General features: G+C 44.5%; 2 protein-coding genes across 2 annotated transcripts in view; both read right to left on the bottom strand.

Moving 5' to 3' along the window:
* Positions 1-4843, bottom strand: part of PAGE4 (PAGE family member 4) — a 132896-nt gene extending 128053 nt beyond the window's left edge. Inside the window, exon 1 of the mRNA XM_048213339.2 lies at positions 4779-4843. Coding sequence (XP_048069296.1) covers positions 4779-4829 — 51 coding nt within the window. The 5' untranslated portion in view covers positions 4830-4843. The remainder of the gene's footprint in view (positions 1-4778) is intronic.
* A 15457-nt stretch (positions 4844-20300) lies between these two features.
* Positions 20301-26300, bottom strand: LOC123001842 (P antigen family member 3-like). The gene is made up of 4 exons (XM_048213791.1): positions 26217-26300; positions 25460-25568; positions 22721-22846; positions 20301-20405 (listed from the first exon to the last, which is right to left on the bottom strand). Exons 1-4 carry the CDS (start codon positions 26298-26300, stop codon positions 20383-20385), a joined length of 342 nt encoding a protein of 113 aa, XP_048069748.1. The 3' UTR covers positions 20301-20382.
* Positions 26301-27359: the final 1059 nt, after the last annotated feature.

Below are 27359 nucleotides of genomic sequence, written 5' to 3'. Positions count from 1 at the left end.
TAAAACTGAAGTAAACCTTGAGTTGAGGCTTGGGGTAATTTCCTCTTTTGCTGGTTCAGTGGGTTCACATTGTTCTCTTCTGAACCCCCGGTCTGTTCCCAAGCTCCTCCCCCTCCAGTCTACTCTGTACCCTGCCCCCAGATCCCCAGTAATCAAGGCATTACAAGAGGGTCATGAAGAGCTGGATGCAGTGGGCAAGTGAACAGAGCAAAGATGATCACTGAGTAACCACAGTATCCAAGCACAACTGCAAGGCCATCTCTCACTTACATCACCCGGGAACAAACAGACCAGGTGTCTTAAAATTGAGCTTCCACGGATATTCCACGGATTTCATCCAGGAGGTTGAGAAACAGCAGGAATGAGGTAGTTAGTGGTCTCAGACGGTGACAGTACTGAAACCACTGAAGTTCTGGCACATAAATAGTTCTCAACTCTGCTACAAAAGGTTCCACGTGCAGATGGAGAGTTTGAGGAGTCCCACTCCCAATTGTGGTCTGTATATTCACGTGGGGCTCAGCCAGAGCTGGGGGTGGGACACGGGGGCCCAGGCACAGGGTCTCAAGGGCAGCCCCACAGAGATGAGGTCAGGTGGGGTGGCGCCTTTCCCTCTGCATCTGCACACGAACGCCTATAAATGGCATGTTGGTCTGGGATCCCTCAGTCTAAGGACAGAAACCCTCCTCCCCAAGCAACTCATGAAGTGGAACAGGACCTACAACATTGCAAAAGCTGATGTCCTAGTGTTGTTGTTGCTAACAAATGCCACTGAAACGTGCAGCCCCCACTCCGTACCCACAACAGTATGGGATGCAGGTATGGCTGCAAAGAGCAGCAAATAAAATCAGAAATACAATCCATGTTGTTGCCACTTCTGGTGTTGAGAATTGTCAGCCTTCTGCACACCCAGCAGAGTGAGCTTTCCTGCCTGTGGGGTTTGTGAGATCCCAAGGAAACTCCAGAGACCAGCTCCAGCTTGCCACTCCCCTTGCGAAAACCCCAAGCCACCAGGGGATGATGCCTGCAATTCCTTCACAGAGGAACAAGATGGTTTTGCTGGTTCGTTCCACAGCTGGGTTTTGACGGCATGTGGTACTGATGTCCCCCTCCTTCCCGGCTGCTTAGCTAAATCTTGGGCATGAGGGCTTCCTAAGATCAGGGTCAGGCTATGGGGAGATGATGCAAGAAACACCAAGTATTGGGGCCTCTTATCTGTCCTCCTCTGGGGACCCTCTTTCCTTTTTTTTATCAGATTTCCTCTCCCTCTTCACTAGTCCTGCTTAGTACCCAGTGCCCTGCTCGCTGCCTTCTGACTGTCCTTCCTTCCAGAACCTCCCCATTACCCTCGCCCCATCCAAACTGCCCAGTTCTGTGCCTCTCATCCTCAGAGCCAATTCAGCAAGCTGACCACAGAGCTGCTAGGGGATAAATCTGGCACCATATTTCTTCTTGGGTTATGATCTTTAGGGAGAGAGGTTTTAACACAAAGAGTAATTCATTGGACACAGGAGAGAGAGAGGGTTTGGAATAGCTGGGGCCTTTTATAGGGCCTTTGTGTTATTCTCTACATGCTATCCCCACCCCACCCCCAGTCAGAAAGGCAGGGTTATAATCCCAACTCTGCAAATGAACCAGTAATGTGATTTGCAGCAGAACACATCAGAGTTGGAATCCCACAGTCACTTCCGCTAAGGCACGTTTGAACACTCAGGTTACGCTGCAGGGTGGGCAGTTGATGCTGGGCCCACATTTCATGTCATGTGACCCTCGAGAGGCATTACAGGGTGGGGCTGGCTCAGGAACTTGGGCTCCGGCTCCAGACTGCCAGGATTCCAATTCATTTATGCCTTATGTAACTTTGGGGCGGGGAACCTAACCTTTCTTGCCTCAGTTTTTCTTTCTGTAAAATGGGGAAATAATGGCACCTGCCTGAAAATGTTGCTGTGATGATGAAATGAATTAGCTAATGTCACAGAGCCCAGGTGCTCATTAAGAGCTAGTTCTTCCTGTTATTAACAAAGGACTGTGGCTACAGAACACAGTCAAGGTTTGAGCCTTAGCTCCATCCTCTACTAGTAGTGTGACCCGGAAGCACATATCCTGTGCCCCAGGTTTCTAATGTGTAAAACGGAGGTAATAATGGCCCACATCTCTTCAAAGGATGTGGTAAGGATTAAGGACACTCTGAGAAGCAGTTAACAGAGTCTTGCACTGAAGACCTGAATAAAAGGGAGACAGTCAAGGGTGAATTAGCTAGGCTGACGCTACCTCGTACGCCCAATATCTCTCCTTGGGGAAGTCAATACTGTCCCACATGCCTGGCTGGTTATTCATTTTGAGACCCTGAATGGAAACTCATTTCAAGGACTGGCTTGAAAGCACCAAACAGTTCTGTCCTCCCAAAGCCCTGGTTGTGGAAATGATCAAATGGTGACCCCCAGAGCGCTTGCCTGGGATGGCTTATTCCTCCCGGAGGGAAGAGAGCGTGACAGACGCATATTTTCCTCCCCACAATTGTACCAAATAGGCGCCTGGCATGTTGCAGGTGGAGCCAGACTTTCAGGATGTCGCTGGGACACCAGCAACACCTTCCTCTGTGGCTGCCTATCCTGCGATTCATTCCGTGCCATACTCTAAGCTGCACAAAAGCTCTTCTCTTTTGCGTGCCAGCATCTCACCTCCTTCAAATGTCTTGAGGTTTTGGCAAGAAGCGATTGGAACCCGAAGTTCCTGCTTTACTGTGGGCTCCATGACAGCAGCCCAGCCCCCAGCCTGAGGCTCCAGCAGAGGGTCCCTGACCGAATCCAAGAGCACATATCACATGGGTCTATAGCTAGAAAAAAGCTAACGAAATGAAAAATTCTAAACGTTTTAGCAAATTTGAAAATGAAATTAAGAAAACAGTTCCACTCACAGTAGCATCAAAAATACTAAATACTTAGTTATAACTCTGACAAAATATATTTAAGACCTATACGCAGAAAACTACAAAACATCGCCGAGAAAAATTAAAGACATAAATAAATGGCCAGGTATGCCTCGTTTATATATCAGAAGACTCAATATTGTGAAGATACCAATTCTACCCAGACAAGTCTACAGATTCAATACAATCCACTCAAAATCCCAGCAGGGTGTGTTGGTTTTTGGCTTTGGGTTTGTCTGGGCAGCTATTAACAGCTGCTAATAGCAATGTAGACAGTTCTGTTCCTATGCATTTTCCAGAAGAGGAGTATAATGTGGGGATTTTAGAGCCATGTTAGAGCTGGTAGGGTGGACAGTCATTAGTAGAGGCAGTTACACAAATAATGGCTTTTCAGCAATCACAGTGATACAGAAAGAGAGGGATCGGAGTGGAATTCTAAGGAGGAGCTAATGACAAGGAGTTACAGCCCTCGGCAACTAGAGTGACCTGGGCTACTCCAGGGGCTGGAATGGTGAGAGGACCTGAGAGGAGAGTGAGTCTGCTCCAGCCACCTTCTTACCAAGTTCTTCCAGTTCTGACTCTTGTTTTGTTTTGTTTTTAATTAAGATATCTTTTTTTTTGAAATTTATTTATTTATTTATTTGACAGAGAGAGAGGCAGTGGGAGAGGGAACACAAGTAGGGGGAGTGGGAGAGGGAGAAGCAGGCTTCCCGCTGAGCAGGCAGCCCGATGCTGGGCTCTATCCCAGAACCCTGGGATCATGACCTGAGCCAAAGGCAGCCGCTTAACGACTGAGCCACCCAGGAGCCCCACGAGTTCTGACTCCTGTATTTCAAGGCAATTTCAGACAAGTAACTGTTGTAAACAGACTGTTTTTCCAGTCTGCCCTTGTCCTAGAGAAATGGGCTTCCGGTAAATGACAGCATCCTGATTAAAACAAACAGGGAGCATTCAGAAATCTTGACAGAAAGAAAACAAAATTGAACACCGAAGGCTGGGCAGATAGAGCCCTTCCTCTCTGTGATGACCCATATTAACACAGCCAGAGAAAGTTATCAGAATACTCTCTCCATAAGTTATCAATTTGATCAAGAGTTAGGTTCATTTGTGTATGCTAGCGTTCACTTTTAGAGTTCGCTTTTTTGTCCCATTACTTTCACGTTTACTTTTATTTTTTGACTATGTAGCTTCCCCCACTTTATTATGCATCACAAGAGGAAATGTTGGGAATGTAATGTTGTGAACACAAGCGTTTCTTGTTGCCTTTAGATAAAGATTAATGTTTCGGGCAACGTTCTCTGGTCCCCTCCCTCTTCGGGAACTTTACACTATCGCTCAATACACTTTGCTTTGCTGCCCACCAAAAATAAAATAAAATAAAATTAAGTTGAGTTTCAAAACTAGACTGCAGTATGGTTTCGAGATAAACGTGGTTCCAGATCCTTAACGTATTTCTGGAATTAACAGCAAAAAGAAAACCCACATGGAGAAATATCTAATTGCAAAAGCACCAACTGCTGGGGAACCCCGCTCGCCTAAGGAGCCTTGCTCTGCGGTCCTGGGGTCAGGGGCGGTCCATCAGGTAGGATTTCTGCTTAATAATGTCCCTAAATCCCAAATCCGACGATGCAATTTTAGCAGTGGAGAGAATGAATGAATGGAAACACTGCAAGAATGACTGCGAGGGGACGGGCACCTGCTGGGCGTGTGACTGAGTTTAGGATAAATGGGGAACACGCGAGGTCAGCCCCCAACACCAGTGATCTCTGAATTTTGCTACCGGAGTACCACTTTCAGCCCCTTTGACAAGTTAACACACTGAGGCACGGAGACGGGATTCGAACTTGCTCACCATCACGAAAGCCCCATCGCCACAAGCCTCGAAGTCTCGCCACGCAACCATCGCGCCTGCGCCCAACCAGCGGCCGATTGGCGCTCGGCGCGTGACCGAGGCGGGGCTGACGTCCCTCCGGCGCACAGGCTAAGCTTGGGATAGGCGAAAGCTCGCGTTGACCAATCAGATCCCAAAATGAGTCTTGGGGCCCGCCTCCTCGTCCTAGGATCCAATCGCTAGGCCCTGCACGCGCAAGCCGCCGATTCAAAGGCAAAGCACCAAGGAGGGCGGGGCCGAGCTGCGACGGAGGCCTGGGAAGGGTGGCGTTCTCAGTCCTAAAATGGGTACTTACCGGGGACTTGGGTAGGAACCGGGAGAGCGAGCGGGGGCTGCGGACGGCCAAGGTAGTGCCACTCCTGCCTCCATCGGTGGCTTGTGAGCAATCCCCTTGCACGGGGGTGCTGGCAGTTCTTAGGGCTTCTCCAGCCCACACAATGGTTTGTTCCGGAGTAGACGCCCCCTACCCAGTGGTACCTCCCAGAGCTGACTGTTCCATCTCTACCTCCTAAAGGGGTATAACCTGGGAGGACGGTTCTATCTTGGACAGTTCATCCCTACCTCCTGTAGGCCCCCTAGTGGTATGATCAAGGAGGCTTCTATGCTAATACCCTGTGAACCGTTTCTCCTCCTCCTCCTCCCCCCACTCCCCAGTGGACCCTCCCATCCCTGTCCCCCGTGACGCATACACACTGCGCACGGACGTCCCCAAAGGGACCAATACCCGGCCCTGACCCTGAAGATCTTGCAGAGAACAAAGGCCAAGGAATAATGGCCACCTGCCTCAAAGCTCCCACTCCAGGAATGGGCTGAGGATGTTGGTAATTGGACAGCATTGTGGCAACATCTGTCAAAATAAAAACTGGAAACTTCCTCCACTGGAATGTCATCTCCACCAAAGCACGAACGTGCTTTGAGGTCTCCCCAGCACCTAGAGCAGTGTCCATCACTTATTAGGCACTCTTGAGGCGTTTGTTGAACGAAGGACTCCCTTGACTCAGCGATTCTACTTCTAAGATTGTGCGCTAAAGAAACACACATGTGCACATAACTGTGTGCGCAAGGTTGGTATGAACAAACTACCGGAGGGAAACACTCTAAATGACCATTTATAGCTAATGATTTGCAGGGTAAAATTAATGACTGGGGTTCATGTTATACCAGACCTGGACATGATACAAAATGAGTGGGCCCCATATGTACCTGCAGGGGCGGGGGGGGGGGCCTTCTACAGAAGACACAGTTACCAGGGAACAGCAGATAGAATGGGTGCATGTGTGCAGGGAAAATTGTGCAACTCCAAGAGGCTAGTGTCTGATCCCTATGGGAGGCATGGGGGCTGGGCTTTGCTCACCTCGTTTCTGGCTCCACATCACTCCCACGGCTATCGTACGTGAGTAGCCTTGGGGAGGACTGGGTATGGCCTGGGAAAGGACAGGTTTCCTGCTAAAGGATGGGGACCTAGCCATAGGACCACACTTTAAGGAATATTTGTAAGGAGGGGCACCTGGGTGGCTCAGTCGGTGAAGCGTCTGTGTTCAGTCAGGTGGTGATCCCAGGGTCCTAGGATCCAGCCCTGCATCAAGCTCCTTGCTCAGCGGGGAGCCTGCTTCTCCCTCTCCCTCTGCCTGATGCTCCCCCTGCTCATGCTCTCTCTCTCTGACAAATAAAATCTTTTTTAAAAAGATGTAAGGAAATAACTTTGGAGGGTAGTGCTTTGCTTTGCATGTGAGGAGACCATTACGTCTTCTTTCCCCACGTCCCTTCTTAAACTTCCATGGGCTGTACTTGTAACTCTGATTTTTTTCACTAGCAAGCATTTATTGAACATTCGTTATATGTCAGGACCTGTTCTAATTATATGAGTTAATATTTATATGAGTTAATACTTATGAGTTAAATATTTATACTCATATAAGACTCCTTACAACAACCTAATGAGACAGAAAGTGTTGTTTTCTCCATTTTACAAATGAGGCACCTGAGAAACAGAGAGGTTTAGCAACCTGCCAGAGGTCACACAGCTGGGAAATCACGGAGCCAGGATTCAAACCAAGGCCATCTGCACCCAGCGTTCCATTCTCATACCTACAGACTGCACTGCCATTCCGTTTCTTTTTGCTGTGTGTGTACATATGTGTGAGCCTCCTGCACTAGACTTTGTGGCACATGAGGGTTTGTGTGGTGCCTGTGGGACTGCCAGATTTCCAGCAGTCAGCATGGACCTGACATCATGTGGGCATCCCTGAGCAGATGCTCACTTGGTGGCTAACGCCTCCTGCTTCCATCTTGAAGCAGACATCCAGAGTGCCCTCATTGTGGGCACCATGGGGAGTGAGCCTCTGTGTGCCTGACCCCAGGAAGAATGATCGGGGCAGCTGGGAGAGGCTGAAGGGCCAGGACCCCGAATGGGGCTTTAGCCTCTGGCCTGCTGTGCCCCAGGGCAGCTGGACAACCTGAGTCTGTTACCTGCTCTGTCTGGGCCTGAGTGGCCTCACTGGTGACAGGGGTGACAGAGTTTTCTGGGCCGTAGTGAAGATTGAGTTATCTGGCACCTATGAAGTACTTGGAATCAGCCATAAAAAAAGGGACAGCCTGCCATTTGCAATAACATTGATGGCCCCTGAGGACATTATGCTAAGTGAAGTAACGCAGACAGTCAGCTCAAATTTTTTGTAAGTTCAAATCACTTTTTTTTTTAAAGATTTTATTTGTTTATTTGACAGAGAGAGAGACAGCCAGCGAGAGACAGAACACAAGCAGGGGGAGTGGGAGAGGAAGAAGCAGACTCCCAGCAGAGGAGCCTGATGTGGGGCTCGATCCCAGAACTCTGGGATCGCGCCCTGAGCTGAAGGCAGACGCTTAATGACTGCGCCACCCAGGCGCCCCTCAAATCACTTTAAAAAAAAATATTTTATTTCTTTGAGAGAAAGAGAGCATGAGCAGGGGGGAGAGGGAGAAGCAGGCTCCCCACTGAGCAGGGAGCCTATATGGGGCTCAATCCCAGGATCCCAGGATCATGACCTGAGCAGAAGGCAGACACTTAACCAACTGAGCCACCCAGGTGCCTCTCAAATCACTTTTGTTCTTAAATGAAATATTTTGTAAAGAAAAGATTCTATCACTACACAAAATCAGATACAATACACTGCCACAAAGATAACTATAAAAATAAACAATGGAAAACACCATATTTTATCAGGTCTAAAATGCCTTTTTTTTTCACATTTCAACATGCCAAAAATCAGGACGGCATCATACAGTCACTGAGAGGAGAAGGCATTGGGTCATAGTTTAACTACAGCATCCCTTTTTTCTTAAGTGTTACCTAAAATAATAGTGTGACTACATCTGAAACTAATGATGTACTATAGGTGGGCTAATTGAATTTAAATTTAAAAAATAAAATAATAGTGTGACACACAATCTATAACATCTGAGATTCAGTGAGACAGGATTTTTAAAAAACATTATGAAGGGGCACTGGCTGGCTCAGTTGGTACAGCATGTGACTCTCAATCTCGGGGTTGTGAGTTCAAGTCCCAAATTGGGCATGGAGCCTACTTTAAAAAAGTATGAAAACTTCAAATTTAAAATGAAGTTGTTTTAGGGGCACCTGGGTGGCTCAGTCAGTTAAGCATCTGCCTGCAGCTCAGGTCATGATCCCAGGGTCCTGGGATCGAGCCCCACATGTGGCTCCCCGCTCAGTGGGGAGTCTGCTTCTCTCTCTCCCTCTCCCTCTGTGCTCTCTCTAATAAATAAATAAAATCTTTTAAAAAATAAATAACTTTGTTTTAGGTAATCAGAGATCTATTGGATTTGCAGTGTCCTAAGCACCTTTCCCCCAGCTTTACTGAGATATAATTGGCATATAACATTGTATAAGTTTAAGGTGTACAACATAATGATTGATGTATGTATATATTGCTAAATGATCACCACAATACGTTTTTTTAAAGATTTTATTTATTTATTTGAGAGGGAGAGAGAGCATGAGCGGGGGGAGGGGCAGAGGGAAAAGCAGAGTCCCCACTGAGCAGGGAGCCCAATTCGGGGCTTGATCTCAAGACCCCAAGATCATGACCCCAGCCGAAGGCAGACGCTTAACCCACTGAGCCACCCAGGCTCCCTGATCACCACAATAAATTTTGTTAACATCCATCACCTCACATAGTTACAATTTTTTCCTTATGATGACAACTTTTAAGATCTAATCTCTTGACAACTTTCAAATACACAGTACAGTAGTGTTAACTAGAATCACTATGTGGTACATTAGACCTCCAGAACTTATGTATCTTATAACTGGAAGTTTGTACTTTTGACCCCCCCCTTCACCCATTCCCCAGCCCCCCACCTCTGGCAACCACCAATTTGTTCTCTGTTTCTATGAGGTTTTTGTTTTTGTTTTTAGAATTCACATATAAGTAGATCGTATAGTATTGGTCTTTCTCTGTCTGAGTTACTTCTCTTAGCATAATGTCCTCAGGGGCCATCCATGTTATTGCAAATGGCAGGCTGTCCCTCTTTTTATGGCTGATTCCAAGTACTTCGTAGGTACCAGCTCACTGAATCCTCACTAGGCCCCCTTAGAAGAAAACCTGGTCACCAATGAGGCCACTCAGGGCCAGACAAAGCAGGTAACAGACTCGGGTTGTCCAGCTGCCTTGGGGCACGGCAGGCCAGAGGCTAAAGCCCATAAGGACAGCCACGGGAACACTAATGTGATCAAGTGGCCCCCATCCCTCCCAGGGGCCCTTCTCTGTGCTCACAGACCCAGCCCTGCACAGTGTCATCCCACCTCCTGATGGGACACTCACCGCAGCTCCTCCTCTCAGAAAACCTGCCCTTTACCCTCAGCCCTGGGGAATTGCCCAGGGACTGCCAGTCTGGAGCTGGAGATTCACCTGCATCCTGGAGAATTTTCAGTTCCTCCCTAACAGGGACGTTATGACAGACCCCTGCGGGATGAAGGAAAGAGCTCTATCCTGAACAATGTTGTGCACTTGCAGGGAGCAGGAAAGGTCCAGAGTGAGTGCTCTGAGGCACAGCTGGGGTGCTGCTTGACAGGACGAAAATGGGAGCGACGGGGTGTACCTGAGACCCCGAGACTAGGGCTGGGGAGGGAGCTAAAGAGGCTCCTGGGGTGGAAGGGGATGCCTGGTGGCTGGCAGGTGGTGATTTGGGAACAGATATGTTAAGAGGTCCAGAAGTCCTGGTCCAGACATCTCCGCCATTCACCCTCTGCTGCTCACTCCCCACCCCAGATGCCCACAGGAAACCATCACTCCCCCTGGCTGCCTCCTGCTCACCCTCAACAACTGAGGCCACTTTAATGGCGGGGGACAGGACCGTGGCTGTTTCTGCATTAGCTGTGGCGCTGTGTGTAAGGCGTCCACCACATGTGTTGAGGGTCATAATCTCCCAAATTATGTGGATACGTAAGCCCTGAGTTATATAGATTACATCACAACTATAAGACACCACATTCTCTGTGTGTGTGTCTGTGTGTCTGTGTGTGCGTGCGCACGCATGTATATGGGAAGGAGAAGAAGAGGGAGGGAGGGAAGGAGAGAGAAAGAGAGAGAGGCAGAGACACAAAGAGAAACAGGGAGCCAAATAACCTCTCTGTAGGTGCAATAACGATAGACGTTTGGCCACTAGCAGACCCTAAAATCCACCCTACAGTTCTAGATCCATAAAGAATCCACTTTAAGGAGGCCTCCCCTGACCCCTCCAGGGGTCATGGTCGTAACTTGAGGCAGTGATTAAATGCAGATGATGGACAAAGCCTTATTTCTAACCCTGACTCCTCCACTACCTCCCATCTGCATGACATTGGGCTAATCCGATAACCTTGCTAGGCTTCTGACTCTCACTTGTAAAATGGGGCTGGTGGTGCCTCTACTCCCCGCAAAGCGCCGGCACATGGCAAGCTCAGGGTAAATGGTAACTGGTATTACCAACTCTGTCAGTATTATTACTATTGTTCCCAGTGGTCATTGACTGTTGCTGTATTTTTCTCCTTTGTGAGACAGTGACCTTGCTGCTCTCAGAGGTAGGCCAAATCCTTTCACTTCTGTGGACCACTGTGGGGACAGTGGCAGCCACCATAAGGGCTTAGAGGAGGGAAAGGAGGTGTGATACCCAGAGCAACGACCCCCGTCCCAAGTTGCTCACATCTTAATCCCCAGAACCTGTGAAGATGTCACCTCGAATGGCCGAAGGGACTTTGCGGGTAGGATTAAATTAAGCATCGAAATGAGGAAATCATCCTGGATTATTTGGGGGTCCCCAGTGTAATCACAAGAATCTTTATGAGTGAAAGGAGGCAAGAGAGTCAGTGTCCATATGACCATAATCGGGGTCATAACAAAATTTTAAAACACATTTGAAAGAACTGAAATAAGGCACAGTATGTTCTCTGATCATAATGGAGCAAAACTAGAAATCAATGACAGAAAAATACATGGACTATTCACCAAATGTTTGAAAATTAAAGACACATACACATAACCTATGGGCACATGAAAGAGTAAGTCACCAAGCAAATTAGAAAATATTTTGGGGGCGCCTGGGTGGCTCAGTCAGTTAAGCGTCTGCCTTTGGCTCAGGTCATGATCCCGGGGTCCTGGGATGGAGCCCTGTGTAGGGCTCCCTGCTCAGTGGGGAGTCTGCTTCTTCCTCTCCCTCTGCCCCCCTACCCCATGCACTCTCTCTCTCTCAAATAAATAAATAAAATTTTATCTTTTAAGAAAGATAAAAAAAAGTAGGGGAAACCTAGCAAGGCTGTTCTTTCAGATTCTTCTCAGGATCCCTTTGTCTTCAGAGAAAAGGATGCACCTTTCCTCTGGGTATAGGGAGGGCACCTGTCACATGAGAGTCTTATGACCTGTTTTGGGAGAAAAAGGCAAAGGGAAGGTTAGAGTTACCTTCCTGCTTCTGCTGTTTTCTCAAATTCCTTCACCTGAAAATATTCAGTATGCCAAGGTACCGTATTTTGGAGTAGAATGTCCTGATCCCCATCAAGGCCTCCCATCAATGATCTAAGCTTCCACGTTACAAAATCAGAGACAAATAAACCTAAAGCAAGTAGAAGGAAGGAAACAGTAAAGATAAGCAAATAAATTAAGAAAAATAAAAAACAGAATATCAATAGAAAAAAATCAATGAAACCAAAAGCTAGTTCCTTGGAAAGATCAATAAAATTGACCAAACTCTAGCCAGACTGACCAAAGACACAAACAAGCAAAGCACAAAGAGAAGACAAACTACCAATATCACCAATGAAAGAAACATAGAGGGGGAAATGGGGAATTGGTGTTTAATGAGTACAGGTTTTCAGTTTTACAAAATAAAAGAGAGTTCTTGGGGCACCTGTGTGACTCAGTCGGCTAAGCATCTGCCTTGGGCTCAGGTCATGATCTCAGGGTCTGGTCATGATCTCGGGGTCCGGGGATCAAGCCCCTCATTGGGCTCCCTGCTCAGCAGGGAGTCAGCTTCTTCCTCTGCATCTGCCCCACCCTCCTGCTCATACTCTCTCTCAAATAAATAAAATCTTTAAAAAAATACAAAATAAAGAGAGTTCTGGAGATGCATGGTGATGGTTCACAAAAATGTAAATGCCACAGAACTACACACCTGAAAACCGTTAAGATGGTAAAATCTGTGCTATATATTGTACCACAATTTTTAAATACCTAACTAATTTTAAAAACACAGCAGTGGCCAAAGAAGACTGTTGCAGTGAAGGAGGCAGCCCTTTACCCACAACTGCTGCAAATACTCATCCCACAGGTCCTGGAATTCCAGGTGCCCAGGGCTCTTGGAAGAGCTGGTACCTCTTTTTGGAATTCATCCCAGGGTTCTCAATCTCTTGATGCCCAGCAGACACATCTAGCAGTCTCTGGTCCTCCTGAGGTCTTTGTCCTGGTGACATAGAGCAATTTGTGCAATTATTTACCTTGCCTGGGACTATGATCCCAGCAGCCTAGATAAGTATCTCTTCTGCAGGGTGCCCAGGCTGAGGGAGCTGACCAATCTTCAGGCTGACTTCTGACCCAGGCACACAGCTCCTGATAAAGGCCTGGGATCCAAAGCTTGAGCAATAAAAAGAGATTTCCAACACCATTAATGGATAGACTGCTGTCTAAACAGACCAGACAGATAGCAGGGATTTGTCTTTTTCTGTAAGAAAAAAAAATCTCCCCACCTTTCTCATCACCTGTACTTTGTTTTCCCTTTGAGGGCCTCCTCACCCAAATTTCTGAATCAAAGACAGTCATCAGGTGACTTGGGGAGAACAGATATCAGCCAGTTTTTCCTGGGTTTCAGCTTGCCCCATGTTTAGCTTAGCTCGAAGAAAACACTCCAGCTGAAGTCAATACCAATCTAAGATTTCCTGCTCCCCATGAGCCGTCTTTTGTCCTTTTCGAAAACACTTAGGTTATTGTCAAGGCTTAGGAGTGCCAGGGCTTGTAAAGCTATGGGCAACATACAAGGCCAGTGGTCTCTAAACCCTTCCACACGGAAGGGAAGGATGAGATTCCAATATTTCATAGTAAGTTCCCATAATATTGGTATCAGAACCCAACAAGGGGAGCTGCATCAGGTAAGCTGTATGTTTATATTCTAAGCATTCACAAATTAAAAGGTAGAGAAGTAGATTCTTTTTGCTTTTGATCTTTTAAAAATTGTTAGTAGGGGTGCCTGGGTGGCTCAGTCAATTGGCCATCTGCCTTCAGCTCAGGTCATGATCCCAAGGGTCCTGGGATTGAGCCCCACATCAGGCTCCTTGCTCAGTGGGGAGCCTGCTCCCCCTACTTCTGCTCTCTGTCAAATAAATAAATAAGATTTTTTAAAAAAATTGTTACTGAAGTGAAGAAAAGTAGCTTTTTAAATATGTCTTGGAAATCTGGTAACTAATAAAAAGCATTCAATATGGAAGACAATAAAAAAAATGTTGAGCAGATCTTCCATAAAGTTGCATAAACAGACAAAAGGCGTGGAACAATAAAAAATAAAGTCTTAGGGGCATCTGGGTGGCTCAGTCAGTAGAGCATGTAACTCAGGGTTGTAAGTTCGAGACCCAGGTTGGGTGTAGAGATTACTTAAAAAACAAAATCCTCACAAAAAATAAAAAAATAAAGTCTTAGTAAAGGTAATCTAGGATTAGATTAAGAAAACTTCCAGATACTGAGAGCAGAGAAAAAAGCAGAGAAAATTATCAAAAAAAAAAAAAAAAAGGCAAGAATGATCCTTTAAAAATGAAGGGCATGAGTATCCAACACAAATGAATAAAAACATAGACAAAGGTATATTACTGTAAAATTTCAGAAAATAAATAAATAAACACACCCCTAAACAAAAAGATCACAAACAACCCAATAAAACATGTATAGGAACTCTGAACAGACAAGAATATACATGGATGAAAATTAACACATGAATATATGCCCAATAGGTTGAGCAAATTAAAACTCCAAGGAGATACCACTACACCTTTTAAAGATTTTATTTATTTATTTGACACAGAGAGAGAGCACGGCACGCAGAGGGAGAAGCAGGCTTCCCACTGAGCAGGGAGCCCGATGTGGGGCTCGATTCCAGGACTCTGGGATCATGAACTGAGCCAAAGGCAGATGCTTAACGACTGAACCACCCAGGTGCCCTACTACCCATCTTTTAGAATGGCTAAAATTAAAAAGACTGACCACCCCAAGTGTTCGTAAGGATGTGGAACAACTAGAACCTTCATGCACTGCTGGTGGGAATGCAAAATTTTATTGATATTTTGAAAACTAATTTGGCAGTTTGGCACTGACGCTGTAAAAAAAAAAGTTAAATAAACAAACTCCTGATGAATTAAAGAAAAAGAACTTATGGGACAAGAGGAGCAAGGAAAATTATTTATGGTGAATGTGAATGAAGACAGAAGACAATATAAAAAGCAAAGAGAGGAGAAGTACACAGGGGTTCAAAGAGTTTGGGGTTGAAAAGTGGCTGCACCTTGAAGAAGATACTTTCTTCTCTTATCCTCAAATACCTCATCTACATAATGAGGATAATTAAGCAGTAAGATTATTTTTTAATGAAAAAGGGATAATAACGGATTGAAATGTATTTATAGTGCAACAGTACCTAGAGGACACACAGGATCTCCTGGGAGAAGCCATTCCTGACCTCCTGGGTTACAGGGCTCCCTCCTCTGTGTTCTGAGAGCCCTCTGGCTCTCCCCTGCATGGCTGTCATCAAATTTGCTCTTGTGGATAGTTCTCTGGTCATTAACTATGAGCTGTTTGAGAACTTACCCCATATGAATCATTCCTATGTCCTCAGAGGCTGCCTAGCCCAGAGCAAGGAGCCTGATTCCAGCAAGTGCTCAAAGGTTTTTTTGGTTTTGGTTTTTTGTTTTTTTTTTTAATTTGTTTGACAGAGAGAGAGAGCACAAGTGGGGGAGTGGCAGGCAGAGGGAGAGGGAGAAGCAAGCTCCCCACTGAGCAAGGAGCCTGCTGTGGGGCTCCATCCCAGGACCCTGGGATCATGACCTGAGCCAAAGGCAGATGCTTCACCAACTGAGCCACCCAGGTGCCCCTGGTTTTGGTTTGGTTTTGGTTTTTGGTTTTTGTTTGGTGACGATAATGTATGCTACTCACCTAATAAAGTATAGCCAATGATGGCATTCAGGACACACTACCCCCAAAATATGGTACCTTGGTCTATTGAATATTTTAGCAACAGGAATTCGAGAAACTGAAGGTGCAGGCAGGATTTTCTGAACTTTCCCTGCAACAGGTCATAAGACTCTCATGTGAAAGGTGTCCTCTCTATACCCAGGAGCATCCTTGAGAGCCTGGGTGGCTCAGTCGGTTAAGCATCTGCCTTTGGCTCAGGTCATGATCCTGGGGTCCTGGGATTGAGCCCCACATTGGGCTTCCCCTGCTCAGTGGGGAACCTGCTTCTCCCTCTCCCTCTGCCTGCCACTCCCCCTGCTTGTGTGCTCTCTCTCTGTAAAATAAATAAAACCTTAAAAAAAAAAAGTATTCTTCTCTCAAAAAACACTAACAGGGATCCAAATGGACAGGCCCTGCTGTTTCCCCTAATTTACTACACTCGGTTCATACCTTTTCTTGTCCTATCACGTTTTTCCATGACTTTCCACTCTTCAAATCTAGCATAAAAATGCTCATGTGTAGGGGCGCCTGGGTGGCACAGTCGTTAAGGCGTCTGCCTTCAGCTCAGGGCGTGATCCTGGCGTTCCGGGATCGAGTCCCACATCGGGCTCCTCCGCTGGGAGCCTGCTTCTTCCTCTCTCACTCGCCTGCTGTGTTCCCTCTCTCACTGACTGTCTCTCGGTCACATAAATAAATAAAATCTTTAAAAAAAAAAATGCTCATGTGTAGGGGCGCCTGGGTGGCACGGCGGTTAAGCGTCTGCCTTCGGCTCAGGGCGTGATCCCGGCGTTATGGGATCGAGCCCCACATCAGGCTCCTCCGCTATGAGCCTGCTTCTTCCTCTCCCACTCCCCCTGCTTGTGTTCCCTCTCTCGCTGGCTGTCTCTATCTCTGTCAAATAATAAATAAAATCTTTAAAAAAAATGCTCATGTGTAACCACCTCCTCAGGTCATGTAAAACTTACTGCATTAAATAAATTTGTTTTTCTCTTCACAATCTATCTTGCTACTTGATCAGATCAGCCCTCATGTATGGGCTGCATCGGCTCATTCACTAAAATGTTCCCATATACAGAAGTGTAGATGACCAGACCAGGCTCTCAATACCTTTTGGATCAACACAACAGTGCTGGTCTGACTATCTCAGTTTTTAAGTGTGAGACAAACCTGCTTATTGTAGTGTTAAGTGTTGAGGTAGAGGTCACCCAGCCTCCTATCGGCAGGATCGCATAAGCAAACCCAGTGACCAGTGGACATAGGAATCCAGGTGGCCTCTTTCACTCTGAGAGGGAGTCTCCTCTCCTGGTTTTCCTCCTGCTTCCTGGCCACCCCACTCACTGTTGTTTCCTAGCTCCCTTCCCTGTGTTTCTCCTTTGCACTTCAACTGCTTTTCTGTTAATGTCTGTCTGGCCCACCAGTGTGATGGACCCAGAGCAAGCACCATATTCATCATATTCTCTTATTCATCACAGCAATCACTGTAATTCCTATTTTCAAAATGAGGAATCTCGGGGCCCCTGGTGGCTCAGTTCCTGGGATCGAGCCCTGCATCGGGCACTTTGCTCAGCAGGAAGTCTGCCTCTCCCTCTCCATCTGCCTCTCCCCCAGCTCATGCTCTCGCTCAAATAAATAAAATCTTTTCTAAAAATAAGGAAACAGACCTAAAGGACATCCAAAGGATGTAAATGCCTTTTGCACCATCACAGTTAGTGTCAGAGCCAGGACCGAAAGCCATGCCTAGTTCATGGCACAGCCTGTAAGGAGACAGAGCAGGTAGGATCCAAGTTGTTTTGCCTCAGCCAGTCCCCCTGGCTCCTTTTCCTGTTCTTCTGAGGCCCTCATTTTTTCAGCCAGTTTTACAACCAGGTAACCCCTCACCTATCTTGTGGCAAATGGGGACCCCTGACATTTATTCTCTTTGTATCTGAACCTTGGATTTTCAGTCCTTTGGGGCCAGGAAACATTTTTAAACCTCTGTTAGAGGGAGAATAAATAATTGCTTTCTGTAATACCCTGCCATTCCCTAAGCAGAATAGGTTCTAAGTAGGATATTCTTTCACAACTGTTTTAGGTTTCATTTCAGAACTATTTTATGGGGGTTAAAGATACAAATGGGGTCTCAGAGTTATAACTTGCTGTCATTGCATATAGAAATAGGGGTAGAAGGCTGAAATCAGGCAGTTAAGGAAGATTCTGAGTGAGCTCTATTAGGCAAATGGGAGATTTTGATGAAGATTTGTGCCTGTTCCCTCCCATCTCTGAATAATTTTAAAGGACAGATATGTTTGCAGGAGATGTAGCATTTTACCATGAAGCTTGTGGCGCAAGCTCTTTTCTGTCTCCCCATAAACAATGGTCTCAAATGGCTTTAGTACTCCAGTTGTATTTTTCTGTAGCACAAGATAATCATGGGATTTTTAAATTTTTTTTTTACCAATAATTTCATCTGGGGCACCCCATGAGGTCTGTTTGGCATGTATTAGGAAACCCTTCAAGATAAGGACAAAGCTTTTTAGGGGTGCTTGGGTGGCTCAGTCGTTAAGTGTCTGCCTTCGGCTCAGGGCCTCATCCCGGAGTCCTGGGATTGAGCCCCGCATCGGGCTCCCTGCTCCGCTATGAGCCTGCTTCTTCCTCTCCCACTCCCCCTGCTTGTGTTCCCTCTCTCGCTGGCTCTCTCTCTGTCAAATAAATAAAATCTTTTTAAAAAACTATTTAAAAAAAGAACAAAGCCTTTTAAATCAAATTATATATATATATATATATATATATATATATATATATATATATATATATAAACATTTACATAAACAGGGTGCCTGGGTGGCTCAGTCGTTTAAGTGTCTGCCTTCTGCTCAGGTCATGATCCCAGGGTCCTGGGATCGAGCCCCACATTGGGGCTTCTCCCTCCCCCTCTGCTGCTCCCCCTGCTTGTGCTCTCACTCTGTCAAATAATAAAATCTTTTAAAAATATTTACATAAACGTCAGATTGTAACTAAAATCATCATATAGGTCATCAGTTCTTCCTTATCCCATTTCGGAAGGTTTTACGGAGAAAAGATCAAGGGCTTTTAATTTAGAACTTCAATCCGCAAATCTGCTTCTTACTGAAGTCAAGAGATGGTCGATTCTGGGACAATTCTGACTTCCCTTCTTTGAAAGGATTTGATAACATCAAAAATGTACAGAACCTAGTACAGAGAAGTATCTAACGGATGATGCACAGCCTATGTGAGTTATTATTCTTGTTATTAAACAGCTCAGTAAGTAGAGCTGTTTAACTGTACACAGCTCTGGGTTGGTCAGCAATTCACAATCCTAAAGCACAGATCAAAATTATCTAGGATAGTGAAAAAGCCAAGAATTTTAACTTTCTGGATACAGAAGATTAATACCGGCATAGAAACAGGAGCAGGTAGCTTTCAGAGTGAGAGCATCATTACAGGTTATCCTGCAGGGAATCTGGGAACCTCACAAAGTTTCAAGAGACGGGAACCTGGAGCTGCCCCCCTTCAGTCACTGCCCTTTATGTATGGTCTGGCTTTGAAATAGAGGAGTGATCCAGAAACAGCGGACTCTGAAGCCTAGCCCTAAAGTGCTCACCGCGTTGGGAGTTCCAGAAAATAGAAAAAAACATTTTACATCCCAGTTCATTTTATGAAGCTAGCATAACCTTGATGCCAAAGTCCAACAAAGAGTACATAAAAATTAAAAAATAGGCTAGTGTCACTCATGAGGACATACATTAAAATCCTGAATAAATCATTAGGACATAGATCACTCATGATCAAGTTGTTCATCCTAGGAATGCAAAGTTGGCTTAAACATAGAAACTTGCCAACGCAGTTCACCACATTAACAGGAAAAAAAATCTTACGATCATCTCAATAAATGCCCTATGTGTTTGCTGACATTCAACACATATTCAAGATGAATACTACCAGCAAATTAGGAATGGACTAGAATGACTTCACTCTGATAAACTGCATCTACAAAAAATGTACAATGAACATCATGGTAAAATGTTGAATATTTTCCATTTCTAATCATGAAGAACACAGGGATGTCCCCAGTCACCAGTCCTATTCAACTGGGTGTGTCTGCCTAATGCCAAGAATGACAGAAGGAAATAAAAGGTATGTTTAAAATGGCAGAAACAAAAATTAAATGAAGAAAAAAATAAAATGGCAGGGGGGCGCCTGGGGGCACAGCGGTTAAGCGTCTGCCTTCGGCTCAGGGCGTGATCCCAGCGTTCTGAGATCGAGCCCCACATCAGGCTCCTCCGTTGGGAGCCTGCTTCTTCCTCTCCCGCTCCCCCTGCTTGTGTTCCCTCTCTCGCTGGCTGTCTCTGTCTCTGTCAAATAAATACATAAAATCTTTAAAAAATAATAACAAAATAAAATGGCAGGAACAAAACTTATTATTCAAAGATCGTGTGATTATGTCTTTTGAAAATTGAAAAGGATCTCAAGATAAAGATAAACTTTTGGTACTATTAAGCATATTTAGCAAGATTGCCGGATAGAAAAACGAACATACAAAAATCATGTCTCATTTTCTTTGGGCAAATACCCAGTAGAATTACTGGATCATAAGGTAATTCTATTTTTAGCTTTTTTAGGAACCTCCATACTATTTTCCACAGTGTTGAATCACTAAATTGTACACCTGAAACCACCATAACACTGTACATTAGCTCTACCAGAATTTAAAAAATTAAACTTTATAAATATAAAATTTCAAAAAAGTGCTATTTTCAATAACATCAAATTCCTAGGAATAAATTTAACAAAAGATGTGCAAGACTTTTTGGACAAAACTGCAAAACTTTATTGAGAGAATTTTAACCACTTCTAATACAAGAACAGCCCATGTGGTTTCAGCTTGTCTTCGTTTAAACTTGGGGTTTCCATTCACCTGTGAGAGAAACATAATGTTATTTTGCAGAACTTTATTCAGACAACACCAAAGGCATAGAAAGGGCACTTTCTAATGACACAAAGAAAGGGACAGTTCAAGTTCAGAATAGCTTAAACCCGATGCATTTACTCAGGTAGTTCTGAATAGAAAGCAAACATTTCTTATATTGTTAAGAATCCAACCAACCAACCAACGTGAAATCTAAGGAACAAAAGCAGCTTTTAAAAAGTTATCAATTACATGTTCAGATTTGACAAAACATTCAGAATACAGGGTATCTAAAACATTCATGTCATGCTTGGAATTGCTTGAGTGAAATAAACAGAAAAGCTAAGTACTGCTTTTGTTTTGACTCTGTTGTGGAAAGTGCAGAACTGTACTTTCAGCTAGTTTAGCCCTTATATGTGGTTGTTTTAAGTAGGGTGACCATCTGTCCCTGTTTTCACCCATATGCCTGCTGTAATTATGAACAGTGCCTCTTTATATGCTCCAAAGTGTGCCAGTTTACACACATTATATGGTCACACCAGTTTGAAGTCATTACCATCAAGGTAACCTCAAATTGTGAAGGAGAAACAGGACCATTTTTCAGTTTGGCCCAAAAAAGGGGGGGAAGGGGAAGATGAAAGGATGGGGGAGAAAAAGAAAGAAATTGGAAAACCAAATATATATTCAATATCTGTTAGTCTTGTTCAGATTTTTTATTGTGTATACTTGGCTTTTGTCCACATTCTTCAAAATTATGTAAACCAGTGGAGCCTCTATTCTTCAATGTTTTTTTAAAGCACAATCTCTTTGTTAGTCGGATCATTTTTCTTTTTTCCTAAAGATTCATGCCAGTCTTGGGGCGCCTGGGTGGCTCAGTCATTGGGTGTCTGCCTTCGGCTCAGGGTGTGATACCAGAGTCCTGGGATCGAGCCCCACATCAGGCTCCTTCGCTGGGAGCCTGCTTCTTCCTCTCCCACTCCCCCTGCTTGTGCTCCCTCTCTCGCTGGTTGTCTCTGTGTGTCAAATAAATCAATAAAATCTTTAAAAAAAAGATTCATGCCAGTCTTTTATTAAGAATCTCTCCTTGGGGGCTGCCTGGGTGGCTCAGTCGATTAAGCATCTGCTTTCAGCTCGGGTTATGATCCCAGGGCTCTGGGATCGAGCCCAAAGTTGAGTTCCCTGCTCAGCAGGGAGTCGTCTTCTCCCTCTGCCCCTCCCCCTGCTTGTGTGCAAGCTCTCTCTCGATCTCTCAAAAAAAAAAAAAAAAGGATCTCTCCTTGGGGTGCCTGGGTGGCGCAGTTAATCATCCATCTCTCAGTTTTGGGTCAGGTTGTGATCTCATGGTCATGATCTCAGGGTCGTGAGGTAGAGCCCAGTATCTGGCTCTGCACTGAGCTCAGAGTCTGCTTGAGATTCTCTCTCCCCCTCTCTCCTTACCCCTCCCCCCACGCTCACTCTCTCTCATAAAAATAAATCTTTTTAAAAAAAAGAATCCCTCCTTTTCCCTTAGCAGCATTTTGTTGCCTTTTTGTTTTTTTATATTGGATGCTCATGTAATTTATTATTTTCTCCTTTTTTAATAACATATGTATTTAAGGCTACGTACTTCCTATGAGCACACTTTAAACCAAGTTCAGTAGGCTCCTGAAAGCAGTCTGAAAACTATCTTTTTAATGTAAACGGTCTAGTGGAATAGACCAGGAATGTAAAGTGAAAATATTTAGAAGACTAATGCAAGGTAATTTCTTCCCCAAACATCGAGTCTTTCCTTTAAATTCAAATGCTCCTGTAATTAATGGTGGGCGATTTGGAAAACACATACGTAAGACATACTTAAGTTACTACTCAGAAAAAACTTGTTATAGTCTTTGAACTTCAAATCTTTTTTTTTTTGGTGCAAAAAGGTGATTTTAGGGGCGCCTGGGTGGCTCAGTTGTTAAGCGTCTGCCTTCGGCTCAGGTCATGATCCCAGGGTCCTGGGATTGAGCCCCGCGTTGGGCTCCCTGCTCAGTGGGAAGCCTGCCTCTCCCTCTCCCACTCCCCCTGCTTGTGCTCGCTCTCGCTGTGTCTCTGTCAAATAAATAAAATCTTTAAAAAAGAAAGAAAAAATTGTTTTCCTATTTTGTAATTTATATGGCTTTGACCCAACTTACTTATATGCCTAATAGTCCGCAAGTCAGCCGTTTGGGGTCTGAACTACACTTCAAATAATTTTTAAATGGAAACTCGGTTAGTGAAGTAACAATGTCACCTCTGTATTATTAAAAACATGATATTGCAAAAAACAGACACCCTATACTTTACGTGCTTACTGGATTGCATACCTGCTTCCGGCATCTTAAGGGGCTCTAGGTTTGCAAGTCCTCTCCCCTTGACAGCAGGCCCATCTCCACGCTCACACCCAGTCTTGTCATGAGCCAGTTCCTTTGGATTCGGTTCCAGGGCAGGCCCTTGAAAATAAAAAGATGATCAATTTAAGAAGTAAAAGAAATATGAATAAGGAAATAATATTCATTCCCTCAGTGTTAGGAAATAAAATCCTCAGGCTAGTGTGGTAATAAATGTGATAAGAATTATAAGAGCGTTATTTCAGGCGTCCGTTACCAGAAACTAGTAAAGCAGGGTTTTATGACCCTCTTCCTTTTTCAAGACTGCCCCTCAGACAAACTCAGGTGTCCGTCCACTTTGTACTTCTCTATACTGTACTTGTGATTATACTTGCCAGAGACTGGAGTCTCTGCCTAGATTGTGAGTTCAAGGCTGAAAGCATGTCTCTCAATACTTAGCATGGTACATGGCAAGAGCAGATGCCAATTCAAGTTGAGGGGGATGCAAAGTCTTAAAGCCCAAAACTGATACACATCCTGCAAACCAACTGCTTTGTCTTCATCAAAAATGTGCAGAACCATCCGAGACTTCAAAAAAAAAAACTAAATGTGGGGCACTTGGGCAGCTCAGTCAGTGAAGCATCCAACTCGTGATTTCAGCTCAGGTCATCATCTCAGCGTTGGAAGATGGAGCCCCATGCGCACACGTGAATCAGGCTCAGTGGGGAGTCGGCCAGAAGAGTCTTTCCCTCTGCCCCTCCCCCGCTCTCACTTGCGCACACGCATTCTTGCTCTCTTGCAAATAAATATTTAAAAAAACCTAAATGCAAATGCATGATCCTGAACTGGACTCTGATAAAAAAAAAATTACATGAAGGAAATTATCAGGACAACTGGGGAAATTTGAATATACACTGTTAATTAAATGACTATTTTCCCCACTGTCAAATTTCTGTACAGTGGTTAGCCCAGAGAACGACTTTTTCTTTGTTCTGAGAATATATGCGCACTAAAGCACTTAGCGTAAAGGATCATAATAGTTGAACTTTATGTAAATGACTCAACAGTAGTAATAGTAAACATGTCCATAACTGTGTGTGTTGAGCATATATATAAAGGAAAGGGAAGAGGATACGAAACCAAAGTGGTAAAAACTATTAACAACTGGTGAATCCAGGTGAAAATTCTATATAAATGTATATGTAATTGTACTATTCTTGTAACTTTTCTGGACATTTTGTGGTTTGCAACTACAAAGAAAAAAGAATATATGACCTTGTACTTCAGAAGACAGTAGTTACTTTAATTGTGGTTTAAAAATGCATAACATAAAATACCCCATCTGAATCATTTTTAAGTGTATAGTTCAGAATGGAGGGGCTTTTTTGCAACATTAGAAGCAACTAGGAATGGACTTTACATATTGTTTTCCTGTATTATGAAACCTTTATTTTAAATGACAATCTAAGGATAAACCATAATATATGTATAATTCTAGTATTTTGCCATAGTGTACTAAGAGCAGTGGGCAGTAACTCTACAAGTCTCAAGTCTACACCAGGATAGGATTTAAATTACAATTAAAATGTAATTTTCTGAAGAATTAGCTGAGTGTATTTGCACACCTATGACAAATCTTATAGTGCCACTCATCCCCTATTGGGGTAACTGAAAACTTTCTTTGTTAAAATAAACTAAAGTTATACTTCGGTCCAAAGGCCCTATGTGTAATGTTCTGCAAGTGAATCCCATGCACAACAAAGAACCAAAAGGAACAGCAAAGCTAGAGAGTAACAAGAAGTCTACTATTTCACAGTAAGAATAAAGGCAGTAGGGTAGAAAGAAATGAATGGACATTGTGGTCAGTCATTTTCTAGAAACCTTTAGCACTGACCTGAATTCTGTAAAGATCTTGCTTCAAAATACTGTATACTGGGATACTATATATCTGAGAAATAATCTGTCTCCTATTAATCGTAGCACGGTTAATCTTTTGGTTTTTCTTTTCTTTTTTAAGATTTTATTTATTTATTTGACAGAGATAGAGACAGCCAGCGAGAGAGGGAACACAAGCAGGGGGACTGGGAGAGGAAGAAGCAGGCTCATAGCGGAGGAGCCTGACATGGGACTCGATCCCATAACGCCGGGATCACGCCCTGAGCCGAAGGCAGACGCTCAACTGCTGTGCCACCCAGGCGCCCCAAGGTTTTTCTTTTTTTAAGATTTTATTTGAGAGTGTGAGTGAGCAAGTGAGAGAGACCATGAGCAGGGGTAGAGGGAGAAGCAGACTCCCGCTGAGCAGAGAGCCCGATGCGGGGCTCGATCCCAGGACCCCAGGATCATGACCTGGGCAGAAGGCAGTTGCTTAACTGAGACACCCAGGGGCCCCTCTTTTGGTTTTTCTAACCATAGAAGGATGTAAATGCCTTTTAAGAGCCACTTTAAAAAAATACAAATTTTGTTTTCAATAGCCAAATGCTCTCTTATAAACACAATCCTTGAAGCCTCAATTTTCTCATTTATAGAAACTTACTATAATGAGGAACTGCCCTAGGTTGCAAATTATATTCTCTTCACTATTCCAGCCAATTTTCAGGCAATGTTTGAGATTCCTTTCTATCGTTGTCTTCCCTTCTGTTACAAATATATCACGATGTATGAAGCACATTCATGTACGCACGCACGCACGCGCACACACCCCCCCCCAGAGGGTATTCTTCTTCCCCTTCCCTTCACCTTGAACCACAGATGCTCCTTCATCCTTTTTCTCTTGATCAGGCATAATATCCTGACGCTCAGTCGGAGGCTCCTCCCCTTGAGGTTGCTCAGCCCCAGGCTGCTGGGCCTAGGGATATGCGCATGTGTATGTAAACAAAAAGTTGTGTTGTTAACACACATCAGTAATAGACATAGAATACATAGATCTACTTGCTCGTAAGTAAATCTAAAGACATTTCACTGCTGGGGAAGATGGCAGGGTAGGCGGGTTCTAAGCTCACTTCATCCCATATATATACCCAGGTAATACAGGAGTGTAAATAACCCAGAAAAAAAGACCTGAGCACTGGCAGAACAGACTCTCCACAACTAGTAAAGAGGCCACATTGAAAAGGCATTTATAAAATGGTTTGATGGCCCCACCACCAACAAAAATCTAAAGACATTTCTCCAGTACTATTCAATATACTTATTCTTCATAAACATCCCTCTTCCCACAGAGGCTACTCCAAAAGAGTTACCCGCAAAGGCTTTGGAACCTATTTTCATCTACGCTGGGATGGATGTGTGCAATCTCTTGTTAATAAGCATGAAAAGAAGGTCATCAGGTATACTTCCCAGGAACATAACCACATCCATCCAGAAAATCTCAGAATGTAATGTGCCCGAATAAATGCTCCTTATCAGCATGGAAAAACCACAGCAATATATGCGAGTTCAACATTTTCACAAAAATAAAATTGTATTAATAAAAAACAAATATTCAAGTACTTACAACCACAGGCCCAACCGGCTGCAAAGAATTTTGATCATCTCGTCTTGCGCGAGGTCTAAATGTTGACCTTACTTGCCAATTCATACTTCGCACTGAAAACAGAATACTGGGATTTGGAAAATGCACTTGAGAGGATAGTTACATTTGCCCACTTCTGCGGCCAAATGGCAACATGAGCTTTTTCCCCCCCAACACTGAGAATATTTTGAAAGTCTAATGTTAATTTAATTGTGCGTCTCTCCAATCACACCAAATCTGGCAGCTTGCAAAGGCAAAGATTCATGTCATGGCCAGGCTGACAGAGAAATAAGGCACACGATAAACACAAGAACATATTTCAAAAGGGATATGGGTTCACAACTTGATTCACCATCGTATTTAAGAAAATACCACCAAAGAATTAAGACTCAAGTAACTAGTACCGCTGGCACGCTCCGATTTACCAAGCCCTTTCTTTCCACGCCTCCAATAAAGTTTTATTGGAATATTTAACCACATTCACTATTTATTGTCTGCAATTATTTTTGCACTAGAATTGCAGAGTGGAGTGCCTGCAATAAAAACTGTATGGGGCATTCTCCTCTCTTGGTCCTCTGGTACACTTCAAGTCTCAGGGATGCAACCCCCTAACATTCCCCGTTTCTAGGGCCTTTCTTTACCACAGGACCTGCAACTTACCCAGGGCCCCTCAGACCCTGAGGACTCCCGAGTCTGTGCCTGGGTGCAGTTCCTTGTGCCTCCAGGACTCCAATACCTCAAATAATGCCCCCAAGACTAGCTCTACCTTCACCTGACCCCCATTTGTCCCCAGCTCACCCTCCTCCCTTGTCCTGCCCTGCCACCCCATCAACGGCCATGGCATATGTGATACCTGTGAGAAGACCACCTCAAGGGCTTTCTTCCTCAGGGGCCAGGAACCACACTGCCCTGACCCCCCCCCCAAAAAAAAAAAAACTCGTTCCCTCCTCACACTCAAACTGTTGGAAAAACTCATCTGCCGACCTTCCAATTAAGTCTTGGACAGCAAGAAAAGAATCCAGACACTAAGACAAGCCCCACACAGTTCAATACCCAGAATTCTCTGCACATACCCCACAACTGTAGGTGAAGATGCAGCAGTGCCGTGCATGCAACATTGCTTCC

This window comes from Ursus arctos, chromosome X (genome assembly GCF_023065955.2).
Source record: "Ursus arctos isolate Adak ecotype North America chromosome X, UrsArc2.0, whole genome shotgun sequence".
Taxonomy (NCBI): Eukaryota; Metazoa; Chordata; class Mammalia; order Carnivora; family Ursidae; genus Ursus; species Ursus arctos.
This window is presented reverse-complemented; position numbering and strand designations above follow the sequence as displayed.